Raw genomic sequence first — 24,675 nt, 5'->3', positions numbered from 1 at the left:
ACAAAACAAGTAAATAAACACAAATACCATTTAAATACAAATACAACAAGGACAGCTGAGAGGTCTTGATTTAGATCATGGCTGAGCCCAACATTTCTACTGTTAAGCAACACAGTTGTTGAGTGAATTGTGCTCCATTTCACAACCTTTTTGCCACAGTTGTTAAGTGAATAACTGCAGTCATTAAATGAATCATGTGGTCGTTAAACAAATCCAGCTTTGCACATTGACTTTGTTTATTGGAAGCCAGCTGGGAAGATTAAAAAGGTGATCACATGATCCCGGGACAGTACAACTGACATAAATACATGCCAGTTGCCAAGTGCCCAAATATTGATCACATGACCATGGGGATGCTACAAAGTACATAAGTGTAAAAACTGGTTATAAGTCACTTTTTCGTTGTGGCTGGAATTCTGAATAGTCACTAAACAAATAGTTGCAGGTTGAGGACTATCTGTAATGATAATACAGGAAAAAATGTCCAGCTGAAAAGATCTGTAAGGTGGTTTTTTTTAATTTCAGGGATCCTTTCCAGAATTCATTGTGACAACTATCAGTGATCAATTGCCCTAGAGACATGAGGAGATCCCACATTGCAAGGACAAATCTAGATTTCCTATCAAGATCCCTTAAATATATTTTGAATCATAATTATTTTTATCCTACTTTTCAATAGGGGTGCGGTGGTTGAAGATGCTGAGTTTGTCAGTTGGAAATCTGGGTTTGAGACCCAAGTGCTGTGCGATGGGGTGAGCACCTTTTACTCGACCCAGTTCCTGACCATTTAGCAATTCGAAAGCATGCAAATGTGAGTAGATAAACTTCAATGGGAAGATACTGCATTCCGTGCACCTCTGCATACAGTCATGCTGGCCACATGACCATTGGACAATGCTGGCTCTCTCAGCTAAGAAACAGAGATGAGTACTTCCCCATAGAGCTGGACACGACTGGACAGGGGAAATCTTTATTTTTTACTTTATTTTTCAGTAATGCTCTTTGGAAACTGAACAGTGAGTTTTTAAACTTAAAGAAAAATAGCATTGAGTGACCTTTTTATGTAAGTGATTCTCTGGTCCTTCCAAATTTTAAGAATGTTAACAACTATTAGAGACCCCTGTGGAACCTATGTGGGTCATGATCTTTTGAAACAAATGATTTTTTCATTAATAACTTAGTAGGAACATAGGTTAAACATTTCACCAATAATGCATCTTGTGTGTACTTAAAATAAGATACTGTTTACCGTATCTATGTGGATCAATGTGACTCTGTTATGACTTGTGTATATACAATCACACCCTGTATTCATACGTTGTTTTTTTTTAAAAAAAAGCATTCTGAAAGGCTGAAATAGTTGAAGATCTAAAAACATGTTCCCCAAGCTATATAATATTCCATTCATTTCTATCATAAAGAAACACTCCAGTCTCTTGGAGCTGCCTGAGGTAAGTTAGTCCACATAAATTGGCTGAACATTCAGTAGCTTATTTGCTTTTGAACTGAGCATGTTTTACAGCCTGGGATAGATCAAAGAAGTTGCCTTCATGTCACTGGATCACTGGAATTTATGCCCAGCACTTTAATTAAATAAAAAAAATCCTGCCCCTGGCCAACCCAATGGAATACAGAGAATTTTCACAACAAAGAAAGACCTGGTTCATTCAGAGAAACATGCCCTTTACTCTAAACAGTTTGAACATCTGCCCAAAGAGATGGAAAGCCAAGAAGTTTTGCTCCTCTGTTTTTTTAAATCACAAAAATGACTGTGATCAATCATTCATCTAGGCCAGGGGTAGTCAACCTTGGCTCTTTTATGACTCGTGGACTTCAACTCCCAGAATTCCTGAGCCAGCTTAGCTGGCTCAGGAATTCTGGGAGTTGAAGTCCACGAGTCATAAAAGAGCCAAGGTTGACTATCCCTGATCTAGGCAGTTGGGCCTTTTCCCGTTTTTGTTAACATAAAGCTTGATTCTTTTCTGAAAGTGTGCTTAGTAAAATCCATCCCATTTAAGATAGGAACATGAATATTCTAACTGGCTATTTCATTTTATCACCTAAAACAAAACTTGGTTGCAAGTATGCAACTATCTGTTCTCATATCCATAAATTACTGCGCATCAACTTAATATTTTGCAATATAGAATTACTAATGATTCTATGCACTGCATAAATGAATTATTTCTAATGGAAACTATTGCATTTGAAATAGTGTGAAATTACATTAATTTTCAGTGATAAAGTACTACATGCAACCATGAATTAATGAATCTACAACCTTAGATTTTTATTACTCTGAAATTATAATTAATAACAAAATATTAGGCAAAGAATATTTCTTCATGGAAACAGTCATCAAAACTTGATAGAGTGATTGTATAACAAACACATTCATCCTATACTTTAAGATAGTCCTTTCTATGCTTCTGGGATTTTTAACAACTACACAATTTGCACAATAGAACCAAAGGCAATGGTAGTATTCCTTATTGCACTCCTGCGCTCATGTATTTTCCCCAATACCTTCCAAGATGTAACTCTCAAAATAACATTATTATATTTAGCCAGCTCTCATATAATTTAATATATATTTTTGGGCACTATCAGATTGTTCTTACTGAAAATAGATCCTACAGCAGTACAGCACTTAGATTCACTTTTCTGATGTGTTTTGGAGCATGTGCAAATATATCATAGTGCCAGCCTGCAACTCTATAAACTATTTTTTTGTCATAATTACCCAAAAAGTATATACAATTTGCAGAAGATAACAAGTTCACCCTTGACATAATCACAGTCTATTGTTCCCTGTCCTACTTTCATACCGTGCTCTAGCAATATACAGAGAACATGGACAATATGGATAAAGGTAGATAATTACCTCCCCAAGAGGTAATGGTAATACAAACCATATGATAGATACAGCCTGTGGCAACATAGGCAACCTTGACTAGACTAGAGGCAAGATCTGGCCAGCACTTGGGTGGGATTACATTGTTGGTCTATGATGCCCAAGAAAAGGCATAACTGCTTGAAAGTGTTGCAGATAGGTGCCATGTATGTATTTTCACATGTTCTGTCTTTTTTGTAGAGTGAAAATTGCACAGCTTTGTTTATTTCGCGAATGAAGGAAAATATACGTGTCATTTTTTTTACTTCCATTTACAAATGCCTTCTCGATGGCAGTCTGTGAAGCAGAATTTATCTTGCTTTACTTTCTTAGGTTATAAAGAAAAATCTTACTTCTTTTTATTATATTAGCTCCCATACAATCTTATGAAAAAGAAAAGCGAATTCAGATAAAATCTGCATGGGAAAATGCATTTCAGAGATGAAGTAAGCAATGGGTATGTATAAAGGTCCCATCTTTCACAGTATTGATATACAAATAACAGCTTTTTTTCTCCTAAATCATGTAACCATCTAACCAAGTAGCCTAGAAATCATAGATGGCAAAGTGAATATTGATAAAAATGTGCATTGAATTATGAAGAATCTAAGGAATGGATAAAGTTGAGAACTTCTCTAATATACTGGCACAAATTAAGAAGGAAAACTAGATAGTAAGTGCATCTTTTTTGTTTTCTGTGTTTTTAAGGCAACCTTTCAAAGAACACTTGTTTTTTTCCCCTTTATAACATTTTTCAAAGCTAAATCCTTTTTCAGAGAGCTGTTAATATTTTTCTCTAAAACTCATCGTATACTTTCAGAGAATGAGCATTCAAGTCGTTTTCCAATGTTTGATGTGCCTAATTTATCAAAGAAGACAAGCTGTTGCAATTAAAGCTCCTTACTGCGTTGATCAAAACCACAGGTCTTATTTGCAGGGCCTTTTAGAAATGAGTCAGTTATAATGTCCTTGGTAATAGTACTAAATGTCAAATTAAAATTGCTTCAGCTACAAACATATAACAATTGCTTCGGAAAAAACACGTCTTCGGTAAGGCATTTCTTCATTTAAAGCTTTTATATAAAATGCCAACACAATTTGGAACTCCAAAAATATTGAGGTTTTATGCCTATGTTCAAAGAATGCACTGAATCAAAATGTCAGATCATATTTTAGCACAGCATGCTGTGTGAACCCAGTCCACTGTGAACCCAGCCCACACATATTCAGTGTGTTTGGCCAAGCCATAAAACAAAGTTAATTGAGGAAACCACAGTTAAACATGGATAACCATGTAATTCATATTAGGTATTATGCTTCCTTATACAAGCATATACAGTAAGCCATTTTTCAGCCTCTTTTGTGGAATTACTCCCAGAATATACAATTTGTCCTTCATTCTTACCCTCCCCCAAGGCATTACTTCTTTCATTTTATTTCTTAATACATCTTTCTAGGCTAGGATGATATGCAGATTTTATTAACAGCATTAGCACTTAGACTTATATACTGCTCCATAGTGCTTTACAGCCCTCTCTAAGTGGTTTACAGAGTTAGCATATTGCCCCCAACAATCTGGGTCCTCATTTTATTGACCTTGGAAGGATGGAAGGCTGAACTGAACTCCTGGCAGTGGACTGCAGAGTTAGCTTGCAATACTGCATTCTAACCACTGAGTCACCACAGCATTAAGACATGTGACATCATACATTATGTTAACAGGTGAACTAACGTTAGGCATCCACATCTGAGAGTTGCTATCTGGATTTCCTTTTTTTTACTCAACTCTTTTGTAATGGCTCTTCCCTAAAACCAAAGGACTATCAGTCACTACAGCCAATAGCTATCCCAGTCCCCCTTAACTCTTTGTTAGCAATCCACAATTTAGGAAACACACACACACACACACACACACACACACACACATATATATGGAAGAGATTTTGCAAAAATGGAAAAGTATAGAGGTAAATAGCAAATGGTGGTGCGAGCTAGATTTAGCTGCCTTTTAATTCCTTTTCTTATCTCATGTACTTAATTTCTGTTACTATTTCTCATTTCTCTCTTATTCCAAAGGAATAGACCCAAGAGAAGCACATAGACAAATTTCTACATCTCCCTATGAGTTTCCCTTTCATAAAATGGTAAAATGTGGACTAGATAATACTGTTAGATGGATGTATAACTGGACAAATGTCTACCAAAGAGTGCTAATTAATTCACTCACTTCATCTCTAAATGAAGAATAAACTGGAGTGGCACTGGCCTCTGTGTTATTCCATGTTTTTATCAATTACTTGGCTGAGGGAACACTTATAAAGTTTGCAGGAGCAAAAAACTGGGACAGTTGCCTAATAGCTCAGATGAAAGAGAGAATATTAAGAAAAATATCTATACCGGATTGATAAATGGACTGAAATGTATAGGATAGAATTTATCAGGAGAAAAGTAAACAAAAGGCAATATGACTTGAAGCCAAATTCTTGTGGGATTGTCCCTCGGTTGTATCTTCCCTTCCCTTTCTGTGAGATTTGTCAGGAGAGATAGGCTCTGGTTCACATCCATTACCGAGGGTCATCTGGTGAGTCCCTGGAAGAAACTGTCATGGTTCCTCTGGAACATCATTCCCTCAGAGGTTGCCCTCATCTTACTGATTTTCTGTAAGGCTTTAAAGACGGGTTCTATCACTGAGGTAAGGACCCATGGTGTGTGGATGAACCCATATCATAATTGTCTTTTCATTGCCATGCATTTTGAGAGCCAGGAAAGTCCTATATAATATATTGCAAGCCCTTGCATTATATGCCATACGCTAAATAAATAAAATAGTTATGTTGATTATTCCGTTTGGTTTTATCTTGGCTGCTATCTTGGTGATTTATTCATTTATTTGGTATGTTTTTATCTTGTTTTTATTCCCTATTAGCCACCCAGGTCATATAAAAATAAACTGAATAAACACATAAAGTAATGTATAAACTTGGTAGAAGAAGAATGGTTTATAAAAATGGAAAGAAATGGAGCGATGCCGTGAACAATGCTAGTGTAAATGAGATTTTTATATCCCCTTCCTTTAACCTCTTTACTTTTACTATTTTTAGTCCATTTAGGTGCTTTGCATAACATACCTTAACTCTAGAAAATAGTGTGATAGATGTGTATATTTATAAATAATTAGCACATATAGAACCAACTATAAAGAAAGGTGATGGAAATGAACAGGCATCTGTTCAAATGCTTTAATTTGGATTTCTGCACTGTGCATGGGATTCGACTTGGTTACCTAAAGTGCTCGTTTTAATTTTATGAAATTTCACTATAAAGATTATGACTATATAATTATGATAGATGAAGATACTATCTATTGTTACATGTGCAGGACTATAATCTACATATTTTTTATTTATTTTACTATTTAAGAGCAAGGTCATAGTAACTGAAGCTTAAAAAGAATACAACAGAGGTTGCCCCAAAAATGTAGGGAATTTTGCAGAGATAATCTGCATTGACATACAGTAATTGTAGTCAATTGTTTCATAACTTATTTTTATGCCAAAATGTGAAAGCACGAATAGAATGGTGACAGTATGAACAACAGAAGTAGATGAGAATCCCACAGGCTCATTCTGTAAGAGGCACTGTAATATCGATATTATCATGCAGAGAGTCAATACTTGGTAAACTTTTTGAGCTTGTTATCCTGGTAAAGAATTGGAGGGGATTCTACTTGATCAGGAACTTCAAAAAACTAATTAAGGCAAAGACTGTAGCAAACTACTTCAGTATTGTTGCTGAGAAAATTACATTACCTCGGAGGAGACTTTACAGGGAGTTTACAACTTTCAACAGTTCATTTAGTTATAACGGTACTGAAAAAAGTGACTGTTTTTCACACTTGCAACTATTACAGCATCCCCTTGGTCATGTGATCAAAATTCAAATGTTTGACAACTGGTTCATATTTATGATTATTGCAGTGTCCCGGGCTCACATGATCAGCTTTTGCAATCTTCTGAAAAAGTCAATGGGGAAGCCAGATTCACTTAACAACTATGTTACTAACTGAACAACTTCAATGATTCATTTAACAGTTGTGGCGACAAATGTCATGAAATGGGGCAAAACTCACTTAACAAATGTCTCAATTAGCAACATAAATTTTGGGCTCAATTGTGGTCCTAAATCGAGGACCACCTGTACTTATTTAAAAGGTACCATACATCCAGATGAAACAGAAAACCTGGACTTTAATATTATTGTTTCTCCAGTAGGTCTTCGCAAATCTTTCTTGCATGCAATTCTGTACCTCTTTTTCTGCACTAGTAATCAGAAAAGGAGCCAGTCTGGTGTAGTGGTTAAAGTACTGGGCTAGAAACCAGAAGCTCTAAGTTCTAGTCTCGCCTTAGGCATGAAGTCAGCCTAAGTCAGTCTAAGCTTTAGGAAGAAGGCAATGGCAATTCATTACTGAAAATGCAGCTAAGAAAACTGCAGGTAGTCCAGGTAGTCATCAAAAGCCAACAGTGACTTGAATGTGTATGTGTGTGTGTGTGTGGGTGGCATATAAATTTGAGATGGGTGGCATATAAATTTGATATATATAATCTGAGAGCACTCAGATCTATGTCTCTGATACTAATTCAGCAAAGGGTGGGGCTCCCTTGAACACCTATTTGCTATCAGTAACAGGCTGGATTGAGGGACTAATATTCACGAATGAAGATGAATATATGGATCCCAGAATAATGTTGCAGGATCCAATCTGGGTCAGTCACTGGGACCAGAGGTTTAGTCTTCTGAGCGTTCAGACTTGTGTTGGAGCTTCAGGGAAGTACGCTGAGGATGGGTTCCAGCACGAATCCGAAAGCTTGGAGGACTAAACCTCTGGTCCCAGTGACTGACCCAGATTGGATCCTGCGACTAATATTCACTTTTAAAAAGTCCTTAAAGCACATGCTTTTAATGCCTTAATTTTTTTACTATAAAATGCTTAGGGTCTTTGGAGTTAATGACAGAATAAGTCAAACAAAAATATAATATTTAGTTAACACATTTGAAACTTGTTCATGGGTATTGTGCATTTTTATTTGAAAAATGCACAATCCAATGTGGCAGCAATTTAGAGCGCTTTGCACTTTGTTCTTCTTCTTTTTTTCATCCCATTCCCTTAGCGGGAGACAGATGTGTTGTCTCTAATTATTCACTGATTGGCATCAGGAGATATATTAACATAATTGGGGCATTTGTTCTAATTAGAAAAGAGAACCTGCCACATGTCACCCAACATGAAATGTGAGGCCAACTGCCTCAACAAGAGAGAAAAACACACAACTGTCACAATGACTCTTTGTTACAGTCCTAAACTGGTCTTTATTTTTCAGAACATTATCCTCAAAAATTAAATGCTAAAATGTGTTCTATGTACAAATAGTAGCAGACAAACAGATAACATTTCCCCCCCTTAGATATAAGTTTTGGCTTCAAATATTAATTGATTAATTGATCAACTTAAATACCTGAAATTATTAATGTTTAAGCAACATTAATATAGTTTAAGTTCATATAAGGCAGAATGGAGGAATAGGAGAGTAATAAAAAACAAATGGCTTAGAGCAATTAATATTTATTAAATTCACAAACTTAATTTATGAATGCATTAGTGTTATTTTAAAATTAATGCATTACAACCGTACATGCTTCAAAACTAATTTGGAGGAAGTGCTTGGTCAAGCATAGGACCTCTCTCTGCTCTTAAAGCAGCCTGATTTTTTTGCAAGCTTCCATGTCAGCCTGAAAAAATGATGCACCTGCTTAAAGAGTCACCATAATTTTAAGCAGTAGATTCCTTAAAATATTTAAGGAGTGGATTGCTTAACGTATTTGTATATTTTTTCAGGAACATAATAAAAAGTAATAGCAAAGAGCTACTGTATTACAGATAGGTCCAAAATTTTTCTGGACTATTTTCAAAGGGTTTAGAGAACTAGAATTTATCATAGCTGATCCTAGAGAGAAAGTAAATGCAGAAAAAGCCAGGGATAAGGAAACCAGAGAAACCAGAACAGGGAAAAGAATTTAAGCTGCAGCTGCCAAAAAAGCCAACACAGTGCTAGGCTGCATTAACAGAGGGATAGAATCAAGATCATTCTTAAGATACAGAAGGATCTGGACAGACTTGAACACTGGGCACTATTTAACAAAATGAAATTCAATGGTGAAAAAAGCAAGGTTCTACATTTAGGCAAGAAAAACCAAATGCACAGGTATAGTATAGGGGTACATTGGTCAATAGTAGTAACTGTGAGAGGGACCTCGGAGTCCTAGTGGACAATCACCTAAATATGAGCCAGCAGTGTGCTGCAACTGCCAAAAAAGCCAACACAGTGCTAGGCTGCATTAACAGAGGGATAGAATTAAGATCACGTGAAGTGTTAATAACACTTTACAATGCCTTGGTAAGGCCACACTTGGAATACTGCATCCAGTTTTGGTCACCGCAATGTATAAAAGATGTTGAGACTCTAGAAAGAGTACAGAGAAGAGCAACAAAGATGATTAGGGGACTGGAGGCTAAAGCATATAAGGAACAGCTGCTGGAATTGGGTATGTCTAGTTTAATGAAGAGAAGGACTAGGGGGGACATGATAGCAGTGTTCCAATATCTCAGGAGCTGCCACAAAGAAGAGGGAGGTCAAGCTATTTTCCAAGGCGCCTGAAGGCAGGACAAGAAGCAACGGGTGGAAACAAACCAAAGAGAGAAGCAACCTAGAACTAAGAAGAAACTTCCTGACAGTTAGAACAATTAGCCAATGGAACAACCTGCCTCCAGAAGTTGTGAATGCTCCAACACTGGAAGTTTTAAAGAAGAAACTGGACAGCCATTTGTCCGAAACGGGATAGGGTTACCTGCCTGAGCAGGTTGGACTAGATGACCTCCAAGGCCCCTTCCAACTTTATTATTATTATTTAAGCTAGTCCTAATCCAATCACCCAAGCAATGTAGGCAAGGAACCAGCTATGTACAAAACCCAGCCTAAGATTGAATAAATACAAAGAAAAAAAAAGACAGGCTGTTTTCAAGAAAGAAAAATGAAGGCTGGCATTCTGCCTAGATATTCCACTGCAATCCATCTCTATAGCAGACTTTGTATATTTTCCCAATCTTACTATTTAAATGCACTAAATTTTTCTTATGATCCCTTTTGTTTCCAACCTTTCATATACCTCCCAGAAGATAAATCACACCAGGATACAACACAAAGCACTGAGAGTGACTATGTCTCTTCTTTGGTATTCAAAGCCATTCTCCTTCCTCAGCTCCCTATGCTTGCTATATAAAAGGTTCCCTTTTTTGAACAGAATGCAAAATGCTGTCAGGTCGATAAAGTACCTGTAAGGAAATAGGTACACACAGGAGTTCCAATTAAAGGCAACGGCTGCAAAATCAGGAACTACTCTCGCTAAACAAAGCAAACAGCAGTTATATTAACAATCAATTAGATGCAGCAGCCACCTGATGCTACATGTTTGTAGAGGTCCCGTGTGCTCTGTACATTTTGCCCAGCTGAGTAGAATTTGTGTCATATTCTTTTTGAGTTGGCAAGCAAATGTAATCACTTGGTGACACAGTATAACAACCTCTTCACTTAGCTTCGCCCAGCCCCAGTTGGTACCTAACTTGATTGAAGTTAAGTACAACAGTTTTTAAGCTCAACTGGGTCATCAAATATTATAGCTGATGCTGTTGAATTGAATTCTTAGAAACCTCCTTAGCAAGGCTAATTGTTCAACTGCTTATACCTTATTAACTAATCTCAGTTATCACTGATGGGTTGATCTATAACCTTAGAGTGAGAAGTTAATTCGATGAGGCCGCCTCGGTCTGACATTATTTTTCCTAAGGACAGTGGGGCCTCTTTGAAAAAAACAGAAGCAATGAGAAAAGTCATTAACTGCCAATAATTGTGCTTTCTTTTACTACAAGAGAATCCCAGTAACTGCCATAGAGATGATTTTTAATTTTTTTTTACAGATATCTCAAAATATTTTATTTTTCACTCAAGAAAAAAAGGAAAAAAGGTATTACAGCCAATTGTGATGTATTGTCAGAACATAAAGTCTCTTCTCCATACCTCGAACATGAGCTTATCTAGAACTGCAAAATGTGACTTTAAAAAAATCCATATCCACTGAGAGCTGTGTAAGTCGAAGAACTGTTCATCCATCCTTGACTCAGCAGGAAACTATACTAGCATGAAATTGCTGTCTCCATTGTCAATTCCTATCCTGCCTCTATTGCCTTTCTTTTATGTCCCTGCAGACATCTTACTTCCCTCTAAAATAATGGATAACAATGCTTAACAGATTTTGTGCACTGAGGCTGCTCTTGAAGAGTGTTAGAACTTAACCTTGACTGAGTCATGGGCTGGGATCAAATGAAAGCAACTTCTTGAGAACACAGCGCAGTGTGTTTGCGGCAAGTGCCCAAAGGTTCTAAAGCATCTAAAACAACTGTACTCTGACTTATTTTTATATTTGATTTTTTAGCCACCCTTTTCAAGTGACTCTGGACAGTGTATGTCCGTGGTGGCGAACCTATGGCATGTGTGCCACAGGCGGCACGCAGAGCCGTCCCTGTGGGCATGCGCGCCATCACCCCGGAGGGACGCGGGCCAGGCTGCTCCCCTCTGCCTCTCCACATGCATCTGCGCTCTCGCTTTCTTTCTCTCTGCACTGAGAGTCAGGGAGCAGCTGCAAGAGCTGGGCGGATCCAGGCTGGATGGTGGAGGCAGCTGCCAGCACGAGTCCAGGTAAGCCTCCGGAGCGATTTTTGCGGCGTTCCAGCGGGCCGATCCAGGTTTGGAGGCCTGGAAAAGGCCTCTGCTGCCCGGATCGGCCATGGGGGGGCATGAAATTCCTCCACCCACCGCATGGATCGCCCTGCCGCCGCCGCCTTTCCCTCCCACCCGCTGTATGGATTGTGCTGCCGCCGCGTTTCCCCCCCACCCACCACACAGATTGCGCTGTTGCCGCTGCCATTCCCCACCAGTTTGTCATGTAAACTTAAGAAGTTCTAGAAATTAGGAATAAAAAAGAAAATTTCTAGTGCTAGGTGTTTCTTTTAAAGGCTCACAAGAACTCCATTGTTTAGTGCAGAAATTCTTTGTTAAACTGTTGTCAGACTAGTGACTCCACCACCTTAATTATCACATACAGCTTTTGGGGTCAAATGCCTGAGACTTTATTAAGATGGGAATTTGGGAGGAAAGTGCTAAGAAAATAATAAATTCTCACCTATGATGTTGTGCCAGACTAGAAGCATAATATGAGAACATAGGCAGTTTACTTTTTAATATATACTGCTCACAAAAATAAAGGGAACATTTTACCATGGAACTGAAGGGGTTTGCGTTCCCTTTATTTTTGTGAGCAGTATATTTATACCTACCTTCTTTTTCAAGTTACAACAACACTTGGGAGCTTTCAGATTTAGGAAAAAATGGAACTTTGGATTGGACATTAAATTTTGGAACAGTAAGTGCGGTTATATTTATAATAAAAGATGGTAGAATAACTCCAAATGGGAGTTAGCAGGCAGTATCAAGGTGAGTGTAATGGTTAGTCACCATCAAGCCTGGCAGATGATGTCTATGCTTTGGAAGGCTGAAGTATGTATGGATTTATGATTCATTTAATATTGTTAATGATTCCATATACCAGTTGCATTAGAAAAGCAAATACTATTGGAAGCTCATACTTCTTTTGTTACAGGTAGTCCTTGACTTACAATAGTTTGTTTAGTGACTATTCAAAGTTACAATGGCACTGAAAAATGTGACTTATGACCATTTTTCACAGTTATGACCTTTGCAGCATCCCCACGATCATGTGATCAAAGTTCAGACGCTTGGTAACTGGTTCATATTTATGACCTTTGCTGTAACCTGGGGTCATGTGATCAACTTTTGTGACCTTCTGACAAACAAAATCAATGGGGAAGCCAGATTCACTTAACAACCGGGTTACTAATGTATCAACTGCAGTGATTCACTTAACAACTGTGGCAAGAAAATTGTAAAATGGGGCAAAACTCACTTAACAAATGTCTCACTTAACAACAGAAATTTGGGGTTCAATTGTGGTTGTAAGTCAAGGACTACCTGTATTCAGTTTCTTGCTGTATTTCTACATTTCCATCCATCAAGTGCTGGACCACATCTTTTTAATGCTGTTTGAAAAGATAATGACTTGATTTTGAAACCAATTAAAAATATAAGGGGCTACACTGCCAGGATTCAACTCTCTAAGAAAAATGTTTCTAGTTTTGGCTTTGGGCTTTACAAACGGCCTGGTGTGACCTACACTTATTTGTTTCAGATTTTCCTCCTAAGGCCTCTCTAATAGAATCTGACACCACAAATGTTATCTCCACTAAAGCTGAAACACTTAAAATCAGTGCTTTTAAATGTCTTGTTTTACTCAATTTCTAATCTGTGGAGCAAGATTACTAACTTGCATATCATTAAGCTACCCAGCTATATACCGTCTTAAATAAGCAGCTAAATTTGTAGATAGCGGACAGCTTTCAGTGTGGTAGGTTGCCCCCCTCCTGCTGAGGACAAAAAGCATAGCAAATATCCTTTCTATGCTGTAAAATATTCTGAATAAACAAAATTATCCTACTCGTTATCTGTAGTGATTGCATGCCACTTATCAGTCATAAGATCCTAAAATCTAGAAGGAGCTGCAAATTCATTTGTAAAAAATGACCGTACCCACATCTTCAAACTAATGTGTAGACCATGTGATTTCACATGCTCTGAACCTCAGACTGTAAGACAGGGGTGTCAAACTCGCAACGTCACGTGACGTGTCGCGATGTATCACAACTTTTTTTCCATTGCCGGCAATGGGGTGGACGCGGTTTCGCCATGACGCATCCAGCACGTGGGCCGGCAGTTTGACACCCCTGCTGTAAGATGTGGATGATATTATTTTCTCATAGAGGTTTTAAGTGTAAATATATACTTGTGTATTTAAAAAAAAACATTTAAAAAGGCCGGATATGGCTTGTCTTTCTTTTAAACAGAATAATTATAAGCACTTTTAAGCTCGCTTGTTTTATTTGTATTAAACAACTTGACTTGGAAAGTTGCAGCCAACTTTCTAACTTCCAGTCTGGCAATTATAATACCTTTCAAGCACATGGAATCTAAACAAAGAACATATACATCTTCAAATTAAAATAATAATCTAATGCTACAACTGAGTTATCTTATATTGGTGTGTCTCTCCCCCCCATATTTTATATCTTGTTAGTTGTGGGTAGTGACAACAATAAAATACTAAAGTAAATTATTCATATTCATTAATTTTCTGTATTTTGTTCTTCTAACAATGTTGGAAGGAATCTACACAGAAGTTCTCTTAGGCTAATCTCCTCTCTTGGATGTTTAACTTCCCTCCTGATTTTAAGATAAATAAAAAAGTATAAAAGGCAATTGAGAGTTGTGTGGAGTGGAAGATATTAAACGGCTTTATGGATAGGACTCTTGGACCTGCCAAGTGTTAATTGGTGTCTGCCCCGACTGCAGTACAAATAGGCTTCACAGCCAATTAGCTTGTAGTCATCAATCTTTTCTGCTTGACAAAGTGAATTAATATGTTTCAGTCTTCAAAGTACAACAGTTACTAACAGACCAACTTGCGGATGACAGCATATCAAAGCTGAACTGAAAAAAATTCCTTTTTGAATGGCATCAAAATGTTAGCATTTTCTGATTGCCTTTGTTGCTATCAAGGGATAAGCAAAATCTTAATATGGCAAGGAGGATGACATTCCAGAAGCTGAGATTGTGTGTGTGTTATTTCCTTACTTAGTGATGTAAACCTTCACAGCATCATCTACCTCTTGTTGAACTAACATAAAGCCTGTCCTATTTACTGTTAGTTGAGAGATTTGCTGCCAGAGTCCACTGGAGTTGGGCAGCTAATAAATTCAAATATATAAATACAATTTAGAAGATACTATAGAACAGGGGTCCCCAACCCCCAGTCTGTGGACCAGCAACGGGCCGCAGCATGCCAGAAACTGGGCCATGCAAACAAGCGATACCCCATCCATGGGATGTAGGCAGCACACGAAACCATGTCTCCTCCAATCTGTGGAAAAGCCTTTCTCCACAGAACTGGTCCCTGGTGCCCAAAAGGTTGGGACTGCTGCTATAGAAGATACTGTAAGAATTGACTTAGGGACAAAAAGAGGAAAGTCAAGTTTCCTCACCAGGAATGTATCCCCAAACTTCACCATTTAACCCTAGATGTGAAATTTAGCAATTAAGCAATTATAGAAACAGTGTGCAATACTCAGGGGTCCTGCTCTCTTTAACAGTGTTTTAAAGATTTCTAGAATGGATAGGTGCTCGAATTATTAAGGGCTTTTAAATTAATACTTCTTTAATTATTTTTCACAATAAAGAAAACCCAAATCCTGACTTGCCATATTTATCCTAGGATATTTATACAAAATTTGATGCTGATCCAAAAAAGAGGAGGAAAGAGTACAATTTAAGGGCTTTGCATGTCCTAATATACAGCATTATCAACTTAATGAAATATGACGTTTTTAAAATGATAATATAGTGAAAAACACACAAGTATTTCCCTCATTATTTTTTTTACTCATGGTTAGAAAGCAATAATGGAAATGACATGTATTAACAGTACTGAAAATCTTCATGTCCACAAATACCTCCCTTTTGCTGTAAAAATTATTAGCTAAAATATAAATAAATTTTGTTGCTAGGTACTGTATATATGTTGAAAGATTAATTGTGTAAAGAGATGAGGCAAAGCAATTGGCATTTAATAAATTCTCATGTACATATGATACATATGTGTACACATATGTAGTTTCTCTATATAGAAACAAAATATTACTTGGAGTAAGTAATCATATTACTGTAAATCAGGTGTTTCAAAACTTTTGGCTTGCCTGGGCCTCCATTGAGTTAAGAGGAATTGTCATGGGCTGAATATAAAATATATAATATAGTAAGTAGTTCTAAAAATCACATAATATTAAAAGTTTATGATCTTGTGAGGTCATGTTACTAGCTGTTCAGAGCTGCATGCCGCATGGGCTGCATATACTTGATCTAAATAATTATCTTGTTTAACTCATCTGTAGCTTGCCATACTTATGGCTGAGTGAGTTGTCTGACTTTTTGTAAACCATCATAAAGTAAACCATGGTTCAATTCAAGGGGATCCCAGTTACTGTATAAATGTTAGACAATTGTTATAAGGTTAGATTTAATAAAGCATGAAATAAAGTTACAAGTATTTCCAAATATTTTATGTATACTTGTGTTAGTTTGTCCACATACATGTTGCCCTGCATGGTAAAAACAAACAAGACTCTTTCTAATTGAAAATACATATTACAATGAAATGTGTTTAGGTCTATTGAAAAAAGCACAGCCAGAAATATCAACAATGAAATATATGGTTAAATAAAACTATCCTTTTTTGTTATGCAACTCTTAGACTGTTTGATTTAAGAGAACAGCATTTACAAAGAAGATTTTAAAAAACTTTTCTGACTTTATAGTCATTTTTCTTTTGTGGTCTTATAGAATATTTTAAACCATCTGCTTTTAATTACTTTTTTCCCCTGTCAAAAAGCTAATCTTTTGTAACTGGTTGAGTATGATATACAAAAAAAAACAAAAAACCCTGAGAACTTCTCTTTCTATTAATCGTGTTTCTTCTTCCTTGTCTGGCGCACAATCATTTCTGCTTTGGGGACAAAACTATTAAAACTCTGGGAGGGACGATCCGTGTCTTGTGCATAATTTAGAACCTAGTCAATCTGCCAGTCATGAATAATCTCAGCTTCTAGCAAAGGTAATGAAGTCCCTAAATACCATCATGCAATTGCGATATGACGTGCCCCATTATAAATATTCTTGTCACTATGCAACAGCTGGTTGTTAGGCAATTCAGAAGCAAAGAAACTGATAAGTTCTTCTTGAGAATACTAGTTGATTAATTCTACCGTTATCACAACGCTGGCTTCCAACCTATCTCTGCATTAAATTATTAATCTCATTGCACCAGTCTATAAAATAAAAATGGAAAAGGAGTAAAATACATTAACCATGTAATTATATTTATCTGCTGCTGTTTTAAGAAATCAGGAGAGAGAGAGAGAGAGAGAGAGAGAGAGAGAGAGAGAGAGAAAGAGAGAGAGAGAGAGGGAGGGAGGGAGGGAGGGGAGAGACAGACAGACAGACAGACCAGATTTTATATTTACTGTTCTGATCTATGGGTGACATGATGGCAGTTTTCCAATATATGAGGGGCTGTCACAGATAAGAGAAGGGTCAAGAAGTCATGGATGGAAACTTTTTAAGGAGAGATCTAGCTAGAACTAAAGAGGAATTTACTGTCACTGAGAACAATTAATCACTGGAACAGTTTACCCTTCAGAAGTTGAGGGTACTCTCACCAGAAGTTTTTAAGATGAGATTGGACAGTCATTTGTCTGCAATGATATAGGGACTCTTGCTTGAGCAGGGGGTTGGACTAGAAGCCCTCAAAGGTTCCTTCCAACTCTATTATTCAGTATTCTTAATTTTTGAGACTGGTGTGTAGTTTCTAACTATACACCTTCCTTTGTGCTGCTATTGTAATAACAGCATGTCCGAATATACGCAAATGCAATCCACCAGCAGTCACTCGCTTCAGTAGATCTCAACTCAGTATAATCTTCCTATTTTCCAATCACTGCTACACCCAAAAACAGACCAGGTAAAGTAGGAAAATATGCATATATTTTTATACAATTGAGCAACATCTGTTTCAACCACAGAGGCAAGCTAGGTTCAAATCCATCTTTAGTTTTAGTAATAGAGGTAATTATGGGATAAAATGATAGGGAATCCTTCTCTTCATCTCTCTCTCCCCTAGATAGAACTTGATATGTAATAAATCAAATAATTGGCCACAATTCCACAGCATATCAGGTGTCATATTCCAAAGTGAATTCTTCACTTTGGGAAGAATTTCAGGAAATCCAATGGAAGTCTCCATAAAGCCAGTTCTGTTAGTAGACTTATACCTCCCTCCTTACTACTTTTCTTGTAACTCTAATGGTATATTGCTAATACTAGTTTACAAATGCATAACTTTTCCTATATACTTTTCTGTAGCTACTTAGCCAATAACTAGAAATCCATGAAATCAGAAAGCATTAAAAACTTTTAGGAAAAGCAAGATATATCATAGGACTCCCTTATCAAAAGATTATCATAACCAATAAGAGGAAAAGCCAAAAAGAGAAATATATATTATAGTTATAGTGATTTGGATATCCAGAAGAACCTTTATCTTTATCTGGAATTAGAATAGCTGATAGATATATTAGATAAATTATGTAATATGGCAATAGATATATTTGTAGCTTAATATGTAATGCTTTTTTTAAAACATATTTTAGGTTTTCTAAATCTTGCCTTGAAGCAAATGTTCAAAAGTCACTTGGTGTGGCATCCCACCAAATAGTTCCAACCAGTAGAAAGTTTTTACTATGAACTGTATTATAAAGCCTTTATTTATTCAATATAGAACAAGTATTATATACTTCTATTCAAAAAGTAGAAGAAATCTAAGTTTATAAGTCCAATTTAAAAGAACGTCCACAAGCATTTTTAAAAGCAGCACGACCTCCAAGTTTGGAGGGCAGGTCTTTTCTTAACAGATGGGCTCCCTAGTCAGAACATTTATAGCTTTTTCCTTTACTCAGTAGGGTCACTTCCTCAAGACAGATATCAAGATACTTATTTCATGTGTTTTTAATTGCTGTTAAGTAAAACAGACATGGAACATTAAAAGATGGATTATAGTTTTCCTTTGTTCCAGATCCTTATCAGACCACAGCAGGTGCATACTTATCGTGATGCAGTTTAAATGAGTCACCATATGTATAATCATAGCTGTAAAACTAAATGCAGCATTAAAATTATTTTAATAATATATATGAAAGCTGGTTATCTCAGTATTAGAATGTTGGCATGGCCTGGTGGGGGAAGAAAGAGTTATATTCGTACATTCTACGGGTGCCTGTCTTAAGAGACTAATGTTAGCCGTGTTCTTGTTTCATCACAGGAAGCATAAGAGTGGAAGGAAGCATCCCATTGTAATTCTACCTAGTGGGGCATTTTAATTGACTCTGAAGTCATTAATCAGCTCCCAATCAATCTATTCTACCAACAGCAGGCAGTTACATGTCCATTACCTTCCATTTATCATGCCATCACCTAATTCACTGCACCATTAGCCATTAGGTCTCAGCATAACAGCATCAGTTCCCCACCCTTCAAAGACTCCTGTCACTCACCTCAGCCACTGGGATTCCTTCAGGTGGGCGACACTGGAGTAGGACTTCTTGTTCCAAAGATACTTCCTTTCCTAATGGTTCCTGTTCAAAAGTTTTCCGTAAATCTAGGATGGGAGAAAAAACGTATTTACTTATATTATTTGTTATGGTTAAAGATAGAGATTTTGAAACAAAACTTCTGAAATTGTATCTCCTGGACTAATACATGGATTGCAGTTCTTAAGTTTTGAGAGACTGTTTCTAAGGAAGAAAGAAAGAAAAAAAATAAGGGAGGGAGGGAGGGAGAGAGGAAGAGAGGGAGGGAGGGAGGGAGGGAGGAAAGAAGGAAGGAAGGAAGGAAGGAAGGAAGGAAGATTTGTTGCAAAAATAAATGGAATGGAATTGTGGTTCAGTAGACTGAACTGGTGTAGACCAGAATATGATTGATCCAGCCTTTCCTAATTAGAATACCAGTAAAGCACCAACCATTAAGGTGATGTGATGGCCATGTATCAAGAAAAGTAGCATTTTTAATGAAATATCTCCATTATACCCTGCTATGACTACCTTATTAATGGAGAGTAGTATCTTAGGCAATATGTTTTGCTCCTACTGCTCTGCACTTAGCTTTATAGGAATGAATTCCAGTTATTACTTGTACCAGACAAAGTAAGAGATGGAGAGGGAAAGATTTAAGGACTAAGGCAGTTTGAGGATAAATTGCTCTTTGGCTTTTTTATATAAATATTTTATTAATTTTCCAATTTTACAATCATGAGTACTTAATAAACAACATGTTGTCTGGGTCCATTGGTAATTCAATGGTACATATTAACTTTCTCAGTCTAGTTCCAATACTACACCATCCAGTGCTTCCTTGATCCTCTCTTCTTCTGGTGGTATGCGTTTTTCCACACTGGGCAAATACAATTCTTATTACTGTTAATTCATATACAATTAAATATAGACATCTTCATCACATTTTTCTGGTATTATACATAATATTGATAGTGTCAGTTTATAATATCTTTTCTAGCCAAAACATATCTCAATTGCATTTGCACTTAAAATCCATTTGTTCAATAAACATCTTGTTTTCCCACTTTAAAAAAATAATAATTTCCCATCAATGTTCAAAATATCTCTATCGCTTATAATTTTCTCATAATAAATTATATTTGGGTAACAAAAGCTTCTCTTATTCAAATCCTTTTAGAATTTTCATATTTCCCATCTCATAACAAAGTATAATATTCTAGTTATAAATCCTATCCTTCTAATTATAATACTTTTATTTCTGACAGTTATCTATTCTCTTAACCGTATTCAAACATCTGTTTAATAGTATAATATCCCATCTAATAGGTCAAAACCTCTATTTTCTTTAGTCTTACTCTAGCTTTCTTCCTTTGCCAAATAACTTTCCAAGTCAGTGCATTTGAATCATCAAGTAATTCTTCCTCTGTTTTTTTATATATATTGTTTGGAATGAGGAAGACAATTTGATTGAAGTATTTTTGTAAGAACGCTCAACCCATTTATATTTATTAAACAGCCTCCATCCTTCTCCTTCAGTTTTTCTTTTCATTTCTTGTTTGTCAATATTCAGTATTTCTCCTAACAGCTTTATCATCCATTCAATCAGCTCTTCTTCCTTATCCTCAAATGTGTTCTGAGATCTTGACAAGTAAAGATATCTTTTCCATTTCCAATGTTATCACTGCATCTTCTAATTTTTCATTTTTCTGTGTCTGTCTGTTAATTCCTTCCTTTAGGTCCTCCATCTTTGGATCCGTTTCTTCTAATTTTCCTTCTGTTTTCTGGGTTACTACTTCCTTTCTTACTAGTTCCTCCTTACTAGTCATTGTCTGAATTTGTAAGTTTAGGTTAGAAAAAGTGCAGCACTTTGTGATCAGTTTTTCTATAGGATTCAATGGTATATGGATAGTAGTTAAGTTAAGTTAAGTTCAAGGGGCTCATTGTTTAGAACTGGCCCAACCATCATAAAGAATAAAGCAATTGCCTTGGATTGCAAATGACAACATAGACAGAGTGGCACCCTTACCCTATGCCCTGAGACTCACCTCCACTTTTAATATTTTCCTTTTTCGGTCAGTGCTTAGCTAGAAGAAATTTTATTTTGCCCAGGTACTTTTCTTTATGATGTCATTGACAGTATTTTTGTATATGTGTGAGCAGAAAGGCACAAGGACAAATGCTCCAGCGGGACAAATACCTACAGTATGTGTTGTTCAGTACCCATGATACAAATTGCTGCACTGCAGCATTCATTGCTACAACCAGTCAGCAGTGTCAATGGAGAAATGAACAACTAGCAAGAANATAAACTAGGAACATTTATATTTACTGCAGTGAAAGAAAAAGGAGTATACTTGGAACAGATAAAAATCTAAGCTAGTTCTTGGAGTCTGGTTTTAGCTCTCTAAAGCATTAATTTAAACTTGAATTTAACGTACAAGTTTTTAATCTTCTCTGTTCCTAACATACTATGTTTACGAAGGAATCATTCTAGAAACAGCTTTATTAACTTGTAGCAGTGATAATTTGTTGTTACTGCTTCCTAACAAAACTATCTTCTGTCTGCTGAAAAAACTGACACAGGTAACACAGATAACATTTTCCCATACACACACTTCTGAAAGAGTTTCTTTTCTTTTTCTTTATTGCCATCAGCATGGAATGATGTGGTTTTAACACTTGAAATGACACCAGGATTGTCCACCAAGTCAGTGATCTATAAACTAAATAGACGTCTAATATCAACTGGCACAATAAGCTGCAATGTCCTTAAAGTACCCATTGGAGAATATCAAGTGAATAATACCCTTTTTAAAGAAAGGGTGTAATTGTGTATTTACAAGGCAGCAGAGTTTGTTGGTGGCTTCCTTTTGCGAACTTAGAATGGTAGTCCACTAATCCACTACATTAACAGACACTGGTTAGCTGTGAAATATGCTTATTGGAGGCAATTCCATTATATATAAAACAAGTACAAAAAAAGAGGTAAGAAGATTAGTAAATTTATTGTTGATGTACAACTACAAGTCTGTGTACTATGCAGAAGTCATGTTCTCGCTGTGATTCCAGTCTTTTGCCTACCATGTGCTAAATAAAACCTCTTTTTTGTCTAAAAGAGAGATCCCAACCCTTTGGGCACCAGGGACTGGTTCTGTGGAAAGAGGTTTTTCCAAGAACCGGGGGGTGCAGGGTTTTGTGTGCTGCCTGCATCTCATGGATGGGGTTTTGCTTGTTTGTGCAGCCTGGTTGCTGGCATGCCGCAGCCCGGTACTGGTCCACAGACAAGGGGTTGTGGATCCCTGGTCTAAAAGGAAGGTATGATTTTTTTACCACAATTTATCTAATGAAAGAATTGCTTACAGTGTAGAAATCAACATTGGAAGTTGATTTTTTTCCCCATTTTCTGTTGGAACTTTTAAAATCCAGATCCAATGTTCCCCTCCAGGGTTCATGTAGTCTGTTATGATTATTGAACTGAATGTATTTGCATATCTAAAGTACTTTCCCCCAAAACTGGTACCTTACAGTTGTGTTGGGAAATCGGAGATGCTATGGAGAATTCTAGGAACTTCAGTGTAAAACTCTTGAAAGGTGCATCAGCTTGCATATAGCCAAGTTCAGAATAAGTTTCTGTAAATACAAACCTGTGCTTGAAAACCTCCAAACAACAGTGAGATTCAACTCATTGTTCATGGCATAAATTAAAAACAAACCAAAGTTCTCTTTTTAAAAATATGCATTTCAATCTCACCTTACTTATATTTACTTTATCAGAGAACTCATCAACAGTTCTTCCATTAATTTTCATTAAAATAATTTTAATAATTTAAAAATATCCTGGCATTAAATTCACTAAAATTAAGGTGGTTGACTGAACACTAAGTCATTTCACATACAGAAATCTTGTTATTAAAATATTGATCCAGTGCATCTTAATAGTTCCGTAGTTTGGGTCTTTCAAGGTGTGTTAGACATATCCTCCCTAACCAGCATGCCATCTGTCACAACACCTGAGAAAGACACATCTTCAAGCCCTCAACTTAGGAACACAAGAAGCAATCAGATTTCTGAGTTAATCTATTCCATTTAATAATAGACTATAGGAAGTCTCAATCTTACAAAAACACACAATTATATCTCTGAGAACCGCGGGAATTAAAATATCAAATAAAATAATGTAGTGGGTTTCTAACAAATAGCCTCTCCTTTTCCTTCAGGTTATCTCTTTTCGTGTATTTCTTTTACATTTGAATAAGGACGACATTTCTTTGCCAGTTAAGATCACATTTTATTTTGCCTTATCACTTCCAATTTAAATTCATAATCCATAGCGATTTTTCCCCCTGAAAAAATGGTCACTTAATATCCTTCTGGTACCTTTGCTGGACTTTACTATGATGGAAATTGTTTATGGGTAAAGCTAACGGATATCTTTTATCATGTTCTGCAAAATGTGATAAGAGTTAGGTGAAGTGCCTTCAAGGCAGTGGTAATACAAGGGTGACTAATGAATAGGCATGAAAAACAGACACTTGTCAGCCAGGAATTAAATGTAAACTAGGAACATACTGCACTATGCTGCATGACTATAAAAAAACCAGATGTATTTCTGCCCTTGGTAGACCTTAAGGACTTATTTCTTTCACATGTACTTGTCAGTAATCCTAGCTAAGATGTCTTAAACAAATGCAGCAGAATTCTATGATAAACTAGAATAGCTTGTATTTATATTTTTATGCAACAGAAATCTTGATTTTGAGGAATATTGTCATGTCTAAGCACCATTTTCAACACATAATTTCAAATTATTCAACTTTAAAGACCACGGAAATCATTCACTTAAGGATTTTTCAAATTCAGATGTTGACACATACATAATGACAGTTAAGATTCCAAGATGAGGGTAAAAATGAGAAATCTGGTACCACCTTTTCTGAATAATAGATTTTATTAAATTCATAAGTTAGTCGGAAAAGTTGCCACCAGATTTCTGGTTTTATGATTAGCTACCATGAAGTAACATGACTCTCTTACTATAAGACAATAAGCTATTTAAAACATATATCTATGATTATATGAAGATACATGTAGTCCATTATTTAGACAAAGCTTTATTCTGTAACACAGATAGATACATCTACGGTAGAAGGGGTATCACTAGATTTACATGAATGTTGGAAACACACATTGCATTTTACTTCAATTCAACATCCCCACCACTTAAGTATATCATAATTTATCAAGGAAACCTAAGCATTCAGATTGAAATGCTTCACCAGTAGTACCTTACAGAAACCTTTATTTCTGGAAAGGTATCTAAAGGATATATGCATCCAATATATGCATACGTACAGTATATTGGATG

At 36.4% G+C, this 24,675-nt stretch overlaps 1 protein-coding gene across 1 annotated transcript in view; it reads right to left on the bottom strand.

Moving 5' to 3' along the window:
• UNC5C (unc-5 netrin receptor C) overlaps positions 1-24,675 on the bottom strand; it is a 130,773-nt gene that overhangs the window by 66,936 nt on the left and 39,162 nt on the right. The window contains exon 4 of the mRNA XM_015824042.1: positions 19,293-19,396. Coding sequence (XP_015679528.1) covers positions 19,293-19,396 — 104 coding nt within the window. The remainder of the gene's footprint in view (positions 1-19,292; positions 19,397-24,675) is intronic.

The sequence above is a fragment of the Protobothrops mucrosquamatus genome, unplaced genomic scaffold, assembly GCF_001527695.2.
Source record: "Protobothrops mucrosquamatus isolate PMUCROS unplaced genomic scaffold, P.Mucros_1.0 scaffold2094, whole genome shotgun sequence".
Lineage (NCBI taxonomy): Eukaryota > Metazoa > Chordata > Lepidosauria > Squamata > Viperidae > Protobothrops > Protobothrops mucrosquamatus.
This window is presented reverse-complemented; position numbering and strand designations above follow the sequence as displayed.